Below are 13928 nucleotides of genomic sequence, written 5' to 3'. Positions count from 1 at the left end.
TCAGAGAATTTTTTACCATATGTTTACATTATTGGTTTTTAAAATCATTGGAATTTAAGTAAGCAGTAATGCATACACTATAAAAATTTAAGAATTAATATTTACAAAAACTTTGGGTTAGGTACTTGTGATGGAAAGTGCTACTTTTCCAGAACTTCTCGCTGCTTCTCCTTTTCTTTATCCATTCAGGAATTTGTGCAGAAAAATGTCTTTTGGTACACAGAGCTCTTTCGTGTTTAGCATTTTAAAATTTCAGTTATCGTCTAAACTGATATGAAAGATGCTTTGTTTCACAACACATAATGCAATGTCTATGTTTTGACAAACAATTAAGTGAACTTAGTTATTGCACATTTACACCCTTGTTACTATTTAGAGATCAGGGTCAGAATCTTTGCACTGAGAAATCAGCAAGGGACACATCCTTGCTGATCAGGTATGCCCCTCAGCCATTTAACCAAGTGGCTTTTATTTGGAGGCAAGACCTCTGCCCTTCACTCAGGTGGAAATCCTACCTCAGAGAGCTGTTGTCATTCTGATTGATTGGTAGTTCTGTAGTCCAGCAACACCACTAGCCGCTGTGGCCATCCTCAGGGCCGAGATATCAGAGCACCAAGACAAGGAAGGCTAGGATTTCACAGTGGGGAGGGAAAGGGAGACCAAGCAGAGTGGGGATCAAGGAGGTGGGAGTTGTGATTTGAAGGGTAGGTGTGGAGTAAACACCTAGAGGCCCTGGATCTTGCATGAGGCACCGAATCTCAGAAGAAGACCAATACTGGAGACACCCTCCCTCCTCCACCACCCAGCCTAAGGCTCAGACAGGAAAACTTGCTGGGCCTCTCCTCTAACACACACACACACACACACACACACCCCCTCCCCCCCCCCCCCCAATCCTTTAATTGGGAGAGAGGCTATCCTTAAGTGATCACTAATTGGCCATTTAAAGATCTGAATTAGTGCAGGGGTGCCGGAGGCCTTGTCTACCACCAGTAAAATTGCGAACAGGTTGGGAGTGGGCAAGTAGGCAGTTGGATGGTGGGAAGGCCACCTAGGAAATTTTATTGCCTGTAAGCCTGCTGGCAGTGGCCAGTCTGATCTTCCAGGGTATGTCTTTGCTGCCTTTTTAACTTTGATTAACTTTGCAGTTCAAGTGATGCTTGGACTATAAACATGCATGCATTTTCCTCTAGAAATTTACAGGACATTTTTTTTCAGAGATGCATGCAATTCTAATCCATTTTGTGTTTAGGTTAAAAAAATAAAGTTTTGCCTCAAATTACTATCTGAGTAAGTTTGTATTGTTTTCACTTAATTGGTATTTTTTGTCAAAAGATTGCAATCATTGTGACTTTTAAGTAGTTATATAAATCGGGCTTAAAATATTTGTGATGAACTACACTTTTATCAATTAGAAAAGACTCTGATGGATTTGTCTTTTCCCTGGCAAATGATAATAAATTACCTTCATTTTGAAACACTGAACCGCATGTAAGTTTTTTTTTAATTTTAGAAGAGTAGTTTGGAAAAGAAATGTTGCATTTTCAGTTATTTCCATTGAGATGTGATTTTTTTTTTCCTATGGTTTTTTTAGTTATACTAACTCCTGGTATCCAGAATAGAATTGCAATCAATATTTGCAGAAGTTAACTATTCCTAATGTTGTAAGCAATTGATGTGCTTTTTTTTCTGTTTACAGGATAACCTTCACCTATTCCACGCTGATCCCCAAACCGATGAATGGAAGGTGTACACTGAGTACATTGATCATATAATTTTGGATGGATTCTTCATTGCCATTAAATCCTTCCTTCAATATCTAATTGAATGTACAGAAATTTTGCCAAAATCACCACCTCTGTTTAAAGTGCAGCTGGTTCTTAAGGGCTGTGAATTGTCATTCAATCCTCCCTTGGACCTGGAAATGAATAATAATTTTCATGATCTCATAGAGGAATTAATAAATGATGTGTACAAAATGGCCTCTAAAGTAAAAAGAGTAGCAAGGCATCTAGGAATTGACACCTATCAGGTACTATAACTCTCATTAAATCAATTTTGCTCAAATGTATTTCCAGTTATGTTGGTCATATGATTTCAGTATGACTGAGCATGATTTGCAGCCAATTAAGGATTTTTGGAGGTTTGTGACTTGCAATGTCATAGATGCAGCAGCAAGATCCCACTTGCAATAACCAAAGGGTGTGTATAACCTGGTGAAGAACTTGTTTTTGAGTATTGCCATGGAATCTTTCATATCACCTGGGAGGGCAGACAAGGTCTCAGTTCATCTGAAAGATGGTACCACTCCTGTAGCACTCCTTGAGTGCTGCATCAAAGTGACAACTTAGATTATGTGCACAAGTTTGCAGAGCGGCACTTGAACCCATAACTTAATGACATAAGATAGTAATGCAAGAATGCCCCTTAAGATACTTAATAGGGGCGGCGCAGTGGCAGAGGGTTAGCACAGCTGCCTCACAGCTCCAGGACCCAGGTTCAATTCCTGGCTTGGGTCATATCTGTGCAGAGTTTGCATGTTCTCCCTGTGTCTACGTGGGTTTCCTCCGGGTGATCCGGTTTACCTGGCCATGCTAAATTCTCCCTCATTGTACCCGAACAGGCGCCAGAGTGTGGCGACTAGGGGATTTTCACAGTAACTTCATTGCAGTGTTGATGTAAGCCTACTTGTGACTAAAAAAAGGACAGAGAAAACTGGGTATGAAAGAGATGTGGGAAATCTTACCGGCTCATCACAATGGTCGATCGGCCGGGAGAGTGGGTGGGGGGGGAGGTGATGTCTGGGGGAGTGACAATCTTCCAATGCACTATGTGAGATTCAGCAGCCGGTTTCCAGACATGAATAGACTCCATCCATTCCTCCTGTTGGCCTTATTTCTTTCTCTTAAGTGGCATAAAATAGCATCTGAGAGTTCGCCCAAAACATGGGTGCAATTTTCTCCTGTTTTCACGCTCGTTCGGCACTTAGAATCTTTTTGGTAAGTTCTCCCCCATAGTGATCAACAACATAAATTTTGTTGCATTGCATCAGAGATGTTGGGAAGTGAACTGGAATCATAACCCTGTGTTGCAGAGTGTAATTCTAATCTTCAATTAGCCATTCATATATTTTCCTGATATGAGTTGACAGTGAGGGTATGTTCTCTTGTTGCAAAATAAAAGAAGAATGAAAACAGCTGTCCGTGTCCAGTTTGTGGAGGATAGAACCGGACGCAATCTTCGCACACTTTTATATTTATATGCTGAATTGCAGATTACAAGCATATACCTCCTAACTCCACAACCACAGTTTCAGTCAGTGTCTATGTGTAGTTCTTGTAAGACTGACCCACAAGACCATATCAGCTAGAAGGCTCAGAATTTGATTCATGGTCTGGCTGGATGAGTTGGGCAAAGATAAGGTGTGGCAGTAAATTTCAGGGTTGGGAAATCATGGGATTTTTAACCTGAGACGGCAGGCATGGCCTTGATTTAACATCTTGTCTGAAAAGCAACATCTCCAATAAGGCAGCGCATGAAACATTGGCTTAGGCTATGTGCCCAATCCCTTGAGTGGGATTTGAACCGACAACCTTCTCACTTGGGCAAGACTGCTAGTCACTGATAATAGCTGGCCCTGTGTCTATATGGTGCCCAATTTAATGCCCACCAGTTATATCCAATTAAACAAAATTAATATACAATTTAAAAGCAGATAGTGTTCCTAAAGGTGCTTCAGATTACATTCTTCTAGACAGAAATAAAGGGAAACACTTGCCTATTCAAAAGGTTCTCAAATGAAACATGGATGGTGATATCGGATGGTCAACTGCACCAAGTGGTTGCTTTTAAATATCCTCTGGTGCTATTTAGCATTGCGTATGAAGAAGTAACTAAGTAGTGACTCTTAATCCTCTCAACACAACTACAGATGGACAATAAATATTGCCTTGCTCGTGTTACTCACATATGAAGGACAAAAAATGCTAAAAGGATTCCTAGGTTTGAGAGATGTCAGAGGATCATTGTAGAAGTTTCAGATAAAGCTCGGCACAACATCGTGGGCCAAAGGGCCTGTTCTGTGCTGTACTGTTCTATGTAACATATTTAATAGAATATAGAAATCAATCTTGGTTAGGTATTGTGAATTGATGGCTGTGTTGTCAGGGAGAGTAGTGGCCAAGAAACTAAGTTCCTATAGTGTGCTATTGTATTTAGGAAGAATGTGATTAAAGGAGCTAAAGGATTTCCTTAATCCAATCCATATTTTGGTCTTGTAATGTGTTCATATTCAATTATTCATTGATATATTCAGTTTATTTTCAAAGTTTATCACATCTGTCCATTTTCCAAAGGTTGATTTAATCCAGGGTTAGCTAGCAAAGTAGCTTTGTGCAAGCCAAAACATTAATTTGTTTTTAATTAGTTTGAAGCAAAAGATTGAATATATTTTAATTTCTGGATATAGCAAGAAGTGGATAAGATGAGCGATTTAGCAGAGATGCATCAAGAGATCATGGACAGAGTGAAAAGAGCTGTTGACAAAGCCAAAAAATATAAAACTTCATTTGACAAATACAGTTATCTGTGGATGAATAACAAAACAGAATTCATGAGGCAGTTTCTCCTCTATGGTCGCTTCCTTACTTCCGAGGAACTGGAGGTTCAAGCAGATTACGGACTTCCAAAATGTCCACCAAAGCTGGAGCAGTACAGATCGCAGGTAAGAAACATTGGCTTAAAAGTTTGCTCATTGATGAAAAATAACCAGTTGTTCTCCTTCTGTCCCAGTTTTGTTGGGTGTTTTAACTATTTGCAATTTATCGTCAGTGGACGAAAGACATAATTTTGCTGCATTGGCATTCTGTGCATGAAGAGGTAAGACACAGAATTGACTATATATTCTTCTTATCTGTTCATAATTTCAACTTCAACATCTGAGGAAATGCCAACTTTCCAAGCTGAAAGGAGATACTGTTTAATGGTCAATTTTCAGGAAGGCAGAAGAATGGGGAAAAATCACTGCAAACTCTCTCAGTTGCATGACATTTTGCAAGAAGAAACATAAATGGAATGTACAGATAGCTTTCAAAATGAAGAGGCAACTTAGATTGTTAAACTATATTTGAGTATAAGTTTTAACAATACTAAAACATAAACACTCGGTATACTGTGACTGACTACTATGATAGCAATCATTGTTAACAGTTTTCTCTGCTCGGGTTCTGTTCTTCTCTCCTTTACCTCTGCTGTCAAATGCAGCTCCTCAAAAAACTAACCCTTGATACCCCCCCCCTCCCCCCCCTTCATCCTTGCAAACCACTACCCCATCTCCAGCCTTCCTTTCCTCTACAAAGCCATCTGTCGCCTCCCAAATTGTTCCCCATCTTTTCTGAAACCCCATGTTTGAATCCCTTCAAGCAGGTTTCTGTCTCTGTCACAATACTGAAACATCCCTTATCAAAGTCACAAATTACATATTATATGATTGTAACAAAAAAGAATTACCTTGCCATGACCTTCTCAGCCTGCCTGCAGCCTTTGACACAATTGTAAGGGGTCTAGTGACTAAGGCAGATGAGGTGAAGGCACAGATAGCACTTGATAGGTATGATATCATAGATACTGGAACACAGCTTAAGGAAAGACAGGAACGTGAGCTGAAAATTCTTGGTCACAGGTTTTTTAGACGAGATGACTGGGTGGAGTTTGCATGTTCTCCCTGTGTCTGCTTGGGGTTTCCTCCGGGTGCTCTGGTTTTTTCCCACAGTCCAAAGATGTGCAGGTTAGGTGGATTGGCCATGGAAAATATGTGGGGTTACGGGGGTACGGAGGGGGAGAGGGCCTGGCTAAGATACTCTGTCAGAGAATCGGTGCAGACTCGAAGGGCTGAATGGCCTCTTCTGCATTGTAGGGATTTTATGATTGTATGACAGAAAGGGGGAAAAATGGCAGGGGATGGGACACTGCGATATTGATTATGGAAATGTCATGGGCGTGAAGTTTTCCCACCCATATTTTGGACGAGCTTAGTGAAATGAATTTACGGCATTCTGTGCACTACAGAGGCCATCAGGCGACGCACGCCGGTGGGGCGGAGGCAGCTAATCCTGCTCAAGAGGCCGGCAGCAGAATGCTGAGGGGGGCGCTGCACATGCGATACCGTCCTGGGCTCGCAAAATAGATTTAAATCAGGTTATGAATATTGTCATCAGCCTCATGCTGCTCCCCAGCGTGAGGCTGATTACCTCAGAAAATATGGCCTAGAAAGATTGCAACTGGCTAGATGTTGGTTGCAAGTCAACTGATAGCCAAGTTCCGCACACACGAGGACGGCCTCAACCGGGATATTGGGTTCATGGCACACTATTTGTAACCCCCACAGAGTTTCACTGGCTGTCTTGTCTGGAGACAATACACATCTTTTTAGCCTGTCTTGATGCTCTCTCCACTCACATTGTTTTGTTTCTTAAAGACTTGATTAGTTGTAAGTATTCGCATTCCAACCATTATTCATGTAAATTGAGGTTGTGTCTTTATATGCTCTGTTTGTGAACAGAATTCCCACTCACCTGAAGAAGGGGCTTGCAGCTCTGAAAGCTTGTGTGGCTTTTGCTACCAAATAAACCTGTTGGACTTTAACCTGGTGTTGCTAAAACTCTTACTGTGTTTACCCTCCCTGCCTCCAGTGATTCCTGAAAGATCACCACCAGTGCCTCCACAATTTCCTCAGCTATCTCTTTTAGAACCCTGGGATGTAGTCCATTCGGTCCAGGTGATTTATCTACCTTCAGACCTTTCAGTTTCCCCAGAACCTTCTCCTTAGTGATGGCCACTACATTCACCTGTGCCCCCTGATTCTCCCCAGCAGAGGGGTGGGACCGGAGGCCATTGAAGTCCCGCAGGTGGTCGGGCGCAAGACAATGCCAGGAGGGCGGAGTCTAAGGGGAGTGAGGCCTGAAATGGGTGGGGCATGACAGGGAGGCGGGGGGTATACTTTCCATTGGATATCGGCTGTGGTGGTGGTCTTCTGGGGTGGGGGGTGGTAACACTTTTAAAAATTACTTTTTCCTTTTTCTAGATCAATATTTATGAAACATTATATGTCCAAGTTAGTGCCTTTGAAGATGTTCACACATTTGGATGGTTTCAAGTATGCATCAAACCATTCAAATCATCTTTGTTAAATACAATTAAAAGATGGAGCTGGATGTTTAAGGAGCACCTTCTAAACCATGTAATCGATAGGTAAGGAAATACTCTTGCAATAGTTTCCAAATTGAGTAGTTATAGAGAAAAAGTTATATATTTATCATGTTCTCTTTTAACATATAAGAGTCAAAATACACACAAGGCAAAACCAACTGAAACAAAGGGGACGATTCTCCCAAAAACATTCTAAGTGTCGAATTTGCGTAAAAAGTGGAGTAAATCCCCGTTTTTTTTGGCGGGAGTTTCAAAATGAATCTCCCACACTGTGCATCACAGAGAGCTCTAGCATAAATCATATGAAAAATCAGTGGGCGGGGCCTATTCCCACTGGAGAGGCCGGCAGCAGAGTGCTGAGCGGGCCACTGCGCATGCGCTGATCTGTCAGTGCCGAGATCGGCACATGCGCAGTAGCCTGCATTGCCGGCCTCCCAATCGTTGGCCAGCCCCACGATCCCTGCATTGCTGCCCCTCTGACACCCCCCAGGGCCTGATTGCTGACCCCCTCCCTCCTCCGGACGTGTATGGGCCCGCCTTGCCTCCCCACTCCCCGCAAAACCCAATGGTCAGCCCCGATTGCTGGCATCCCTCCCTCTGTCACCAAGCCCGACTGCAGAGTGGTAGCGGGACCCTCCAACTACCACCGATCTCCTTCCCCCCCCCCCTCCCCCCCACCCGCCAGAGGCCCCATCCCCTTGGCACTGCCCGATGCCCTGTGGGCAGTGCCAGAGGGTCAAGCTGGCAAATGGAGAGGGGGCACCCATCCCCCCCTTACCCCCGGCCTCCTGTGGGGCCTCGAATGGCCTCCCTTCACTCCAGCGACATTGGGTCGCCAGCTCCCCGCAAGTAGAGTTCAGTCCTGGGCCCGCTAATCAGATGGAAATTGTAGTCAAATAAGCATTTACATAAATTATGCAGCTCTGTGCCAATTTCTGGCGTGGAGCTGGCGGCGCTAGAAATCCGGCTGCTGGAAACTCGCGGAGGTTGCGGCACCCAGTGGGAAGCCTGCTAAATGGCCTCCACTTGAGTCTCTGGGGGAAAGAATTGAGACCTGGCGGGGATCGCCCCCAGAATCTTTCAAGCCTAGATGAGCATCCAGCTTCTGAGCTTGAACAACATCAAATTTACTGAAGTAATACATCTCATATGTCACTCGAAACAAAAGTATTATATTATTTACCACCATTTTACTGTAAAGTAACAGTGCAGAAGGAGGCCATTTGGTCGATCGAGTCTGCACTGACCCTCCGACAGGGCATCTTACCCGTACCCAACCCCCACCCCAACCTCATAACCCCACGCATTTACCCCGCATATCCCCCTCACCTACACATCTTCGGACACTAAGGGGCAATTTAGCATGGCAATCCACCTAATCTACACATCTTTGGACTGTGGGAGGAAGCCAGAGCACCCAGAGGAAATCCATGCACACAACAGAAGTAAATAGGAGATGTCTGGTCTGTTGGAATTCTGTACTTGGACCTGAGATGCCATTCTTTTAACTTTAATCTCTGGTTTTGATTTATGCTACTTTGTCTTTTCAGTGTAAATCAATTGGTGTCATTTATTGTTGTAACCGAGGAGGGCATTGCAAAGAAAGTGGAGGATGGCGATTATGTTAGACTGGTTCAAATCATGGCACATTTAATGGCTGTCCGGGACAGGCAATCAGCTGCAGACAATACTTTTGAATCTCTGAAAGAAACAGCAGAATTGTTAAAAACTTATGGACAGCAGCTTCCTGAATATATTTATGCAGAGCTTGCGGTAAATACCTTTTTGTTGAAGCAATCAATTTTGGTACCCATTGACATTTTATGGCACTTTATTTAAATGTTGCATTTGTTTTGCTTTTAATCTAAGCATCTATAATTGTTTTGGCATTGGTTGTTCAAATCTTAAGTTCTTAAAACTTTATTCTTTTTTGTAACAACTTTCAAATTAGTGATATCCAGAATATTTAAAAATTAGAGAGCAGAATTTATTTAACCTGATTAGTTTTTTCAAAATAACACAGCAGTACAAATACATTATTTTCTATCATTCTGGTCTATAGCACGTGCTTCCTCAGCTATGATCTCACAACATTGGCATCAACAATAACAATATTAGTCTTCCTTAATTCTGTGTGTTTTCGGGGAATATCACATCTACTACTACTACTCCTCTATGGGGAGTCAAAGTATATAAATCCTTATTCAGTTGTCCTTCCTTAATATATGCTGAATTATTAGACATCTGTTGTAGTTGGTATTGTTACCTGAAAATATTGTAAATTCATTTATTGATTCATGCCGGAATTTTCCAGCTATTTTCCCGGTGGGATTTTCTAATTCCATATAACTGGAAACCCCATTGACAATGATGGGACCAGAAGATCCAGCCACCAGCCAATGGCGGGCCACCTCTGACATTACAAAACATGAGGCGGGACATGAGGCGCCGATTTTGAGCCCAGGCTCTCCAGGAATGGCAGCATGTGCTCAAAATCCAAAGAGACTTGGAAAGTGTGATTTGCGCTGGCATGTTGCGATCTTCCAGCCCCCTCGCCGGCAGAGTACTGTGAAACACACCGCAGGATGCCAGGAAACGAATTTTAATAAATTAGCATGTCATTAGCGAGCACTATATCTGGGTCTTACCCCCCTCATCGGATATTCACCAGGCGCTGGCGTGATGTTACGCCAACGCCATTTGCAGCAGCAGTACATAAGCGTGAACCTGGCGCCTTTATCTCCAAGAGGGAGTTTGGAGGTGAGCGCTCAGGCAGCCATCACCCCCCAGGGTGTTCACTGCGCAGAGGGCACTGGAGAGGACCTGGAGGACTCAGATAAGTGCATCTCGGGCTGGGAGCGGGGTCCCAGAATTGCCATATCATGGGGAGGGGCCCAGGAGTGTCACTTACATGCCTTTCCTTCATTTTGGGCCACCCCTTGCTTTAAAGGGGCTGTGAATGTTGGTATGCAGGCAGTGCTTCCCATGTCCTCCTTCCTGGGTTCCTGTCCATTTTGCAGCTGAGGGAATGCCCTTGCTGTGTGGGGGCTGGCCAGAAGGTGGGAGAACTTGAACACAAAAGGCTTAGCCCTGGGAGCGACTATGAGTTACCCGGGTGGGGTCCCATGAGAGGCCAGGCTATCAGGGCACAGTAAGGGATTCAGGAATGAGCTGCATCTATCCTCATGCAGCCTGAAGGCCCTTGCACTCGGAGGAGGATGGCTGCAGTGTGATTGGAACCCACACTCGGGCAGTGGTGTGAGGATAAAGGGGAGAAGCTGCCCGGAAATCTAAAACCAATTGTTAATTTTGTGTAATGGTAAGTCTCAATGGGTGATGGAAGGCTGCACAACTCTGGACCTATTGTGACCTGGGAGAAACATAGTGTCCTCTAGGAATGCACTGGACCTTGCATGAGTTGACAGGGACCAATGTGGAAATGTGTCAGAGAGGAGGCTGTCCTCTCTCTCAGGGAACAGTGGACCACTTCTGCCAGACCCTGCAAATGTTGGCACCACATGGAATGGGAGGACACCCACTGCCTATGGCCTTAAACTCACAGCTGCTCTGAATGTCTATGAGAGTGGCTCATTCCAGGGAAGCACGCGTGACCTGTGTGGCATCTCCCAGTCGGCAACATACAAATGCATCAAGGAAGTCACAGAGGCCCTTTATGCAAAGGCTTAAATGTATATCAATTTGGACTGGGACCAAGTGAGCCAAGATGCAAGACCATGGGCTTCGCCATCTTAGCAGTCTTGCCCCAGGTGCAAGGTCTGTTTGACTACACCCACGTGGCCCTGCATGCTCCATGGCGCCACACAGTGCCATTCATGAACCACAAGGGATACACTTCCCTCAATGTGCAACTCGTTTGTGACCACATGTTGCACTTCATGCAGGTGTGTGCCCGTTTTTCGCGCCAGAGCCAACACTCTACTATTTTTTGGTAAGATTTTGCAGGGTGCGTTCTTGTATTTTAAGTGGAAGTGCTCTGGGCACCTAGTACCTATTTATGGGTATCCTCTGAGATAAAGGTGGTTTCTAGCAGCTATTTGATGAACACCTGTGATCAGAAATTTAACATTTTACAATATGGAATCAACTGCAATCATGGAGGCTCCGATGTAAACAACTGAAGTACGTGAAAGTAGTGGATGGATAATGGTCTATTTTATTTGAACACCCTCAAAGAATAGTTTGGACTACTAGTGACTAGATAGCAGTGCAGACCATTATATTATCCTGATGTGAGAACCAAGATATGTCAGTGCAGGGGTATTGAAACATTTTACTCACTATTTGTACTGAAGTTTTAAATACTCCTCCCTGAATTTACTCTGCATGAACAATTCTCCTCGCCTCAGTCCTCGAGGATATTCTTTTTAAAACCAAGATTTTCATTCTGTACACTTATCAACCCCACAATTCTTATTTGGTATTGATGCAGGTTCAAAGGTAGTACTGTGTAGTGAATTGACATCTACTAGGAAGTTAGTTCTAAGCTGCCCAAACTCCTTTCGCTGAGATAACCCTTGAGCTGGTACTAACCCCACATCAATCATCAGTTCTTCTCCTCACTACAGTCAGAGCCGGTACCCACCTCCCTTGTCCTTCCAAATGGCCATCGCCAGCATCCCCGCTCCCCATTCTGCTCCCACCCACCATTACATACAAACAAATCCCCCCCTCAAAGCCTCTGGCACAGGTTGTTCATGTCTGAGTGGACCTGTTGTAAACCTCGCTGACATGATGTCACATCTCAGTTTGAAAATATGAGGGGCACTCAGTATCTGTTGAGGAGGCATGTTAATAATATGGAAATGCATTTAAATAAATGTAAATCAGGTGAACCTGATGGCATTGCCAGTGAGGGGCAGGGAAGATCCAAAATTGTAATCTCGCTGGCAAAATCATAGAATCCCTACAGTACAGAAAGAGGCCATTTGGCCTATTGAGTCTGCACCAACCACATCTCACCCAGGCCCTATTCCCCTTACCCCACACATTTACCATGCTAATCCCCTGACACTAGGGTCAATTTATCATGGCCAATCAACCTAACCCGCATATCTTTGGACTGTGGGAGGAAACTGGAGCACCCGGAGAGAACCCACGCAGACACGGGGAGAAAGTGCAAACTTCACATAGACAGTGACCTGAGGCCGGAATTGAAACTGGGTCCCTAGCGCTGTGAGGTAGCAATCCTAACCACTGTGCCACCGCAAATCTGCGATTTCCAGGTCTTGAGCCCCCTCCCGACATTCCCATGAATGGCGGGAGTGGGCTCAAATCGTCCCCTTGGGTTCAAACCCCATTCTCAAAGGAATGTGTTTTATTCAATACATAAACCCACTCCCAGGTGGATATTCAGTGGCAAAGAAAGGAGAATGGCAATAAAAAGTAAAGTGGGAGAACATTTAAATTAGAAATTGCGTAAAGAAAGTTGAAGTTACAGTTTGCATTTTTGGAAAGGTGAGAATGAGAGGACACAGATTTAAATTGATTGGCAGAAGAATTAAAGGTGACATGAAGAAAAACCTTTTAACACAATGAGTGGCTATAATTTGGAATGCATTGCATGAAAACATGTTTAAAGCAGATTAAATCATGGCCTTCAAAAGGGAATAGGATAAGCACCTGAAGGGAAAACACATGCAGGGCTACGGGGAAAAGTGAGACTAGCTAAATTACTCCTGAGGAGAGCCTGCACAGATTCGATGAGCCGAATGGCCACTACCTGTGCTGTGACTGTCTACAATTCTAAGTAAAATATATTTGATCTTGAGGCAAATAAAGGAACCTCAGTGTGAACAGAAGAACATGGAAAACAAACTGGCAAAAAATTAAAATCTAATATTCTGGTCAGAGTGGAGATTTTAAAATGTATAGCTACCGAAAATGTTAAACTTTAAAAAATAAATTAGGTAAACTTCAGTTCTGGTTTCTAGCTGCAATTGTGTTTGTAGTGAAAAGCCGCCTTGTGAAGTACTCAAATAGCTTTATACGACTTTAAGGGTTATTTGAAGATCATGCATGTAAATGTATATTAAAAGAGTCAAGGTTTGTTTCTTGTCCAAACCATCCAACTACAGTGTGTAACCAAAATATATTAGACAAATATAATTTTGAATGCTTGACTACTACATTAGGCATATTTTCTTCATCTGAAATATTCTAGGAATTGCCAGAAAAGTGGAAGAATCTTAAAAAGATTGCTTTAACTGTAAAGCATGAAGTGGCACCTTTGCAGTCCAATGAAGTAGCTGTTATCAGAAGAAAATGTGTACAGTTTGAGGTGAGATCAGCTTTTCGCTCAGTGCTTTGAACCAAATGGTTTCACATTTTTTGTTCTACTAACAAGCTAGAGGTAAGCATCAGTGAACCAAGAAATTGTAAACTCTGTGAGAAGGGGATGTCTAGAGATAACAATTATGTGTTTGACGGTAATGAATTCTAAATAGATCTGATAATATAAATCCCAGTTTATAAAATGGGAGTATTGCTTCCTCCCCTTTCAGTGTGAATTATTCTTAATCTAGTCGGTTATGAATCTCTCTTGGTAATTGGTTGCAGGCCATATAGTCATCCTTTAAAGCTTGCTTTGCTGTGGAATGTGACAATTTTTAATAGCACCACGAAAGTTAAAATGTTTACTGTTAATGTTCTGACTCAAGCAGTTATGTTATGTGATCATGGAATATCAACTTACATAACAGATT

The 13928-nt window shown here is 43.2% G+C and overlaps 1 protein-coding gene across 1 annotated transcript in view; it reads left to right on the top strand.

The window, feature by feature from the left end:
• dnah9l (dynein, axonemal, heavy polypeptide 9 like) overlaps positions 1–13928 on the top strand; it is a 509143-nt gene that overhangs the window by 84010 nt on the left and 411205 nt on the right. The window contains exons 15-19 of the mRNA XM_078227708.1: positions 1700–2032; positions 4469–4723; positions 7082–7248; positions 8757–8979; positions 13388–13504. Of these exons, the coding sequence (XP_078083834.1) occupies positions 1700–2032; positions 4469–4723; positions 7082–7248; positions 8757–8979; positions 13388–13504 (1095 nt within the window). The remainder of the gene's footprint in view (positions 1–1699; positions 2033–4468; positions 4724–7081; positions 7249–8756; positions 8980–13387; positions 13505–13928) is intronic.

The sequence above is a fragment of the Mustelus asterias genome, chromosome 14, assembly GCF_964213995.1.
Source record: "Mustelus asterias chromosome 14, sMusAst1.hap1.1, whole genome shotgun sequence".
Classification (NCBI taxonomy): Eukaryota; Metazoa; Chordata; class Chondrichthyes; order Carcharhiniformes; family Triakidae; genus Mustelus; species Mustelus asterias.
This window is presented reverse-complemented; position numbering and strand designations above follow the sequence as displayed.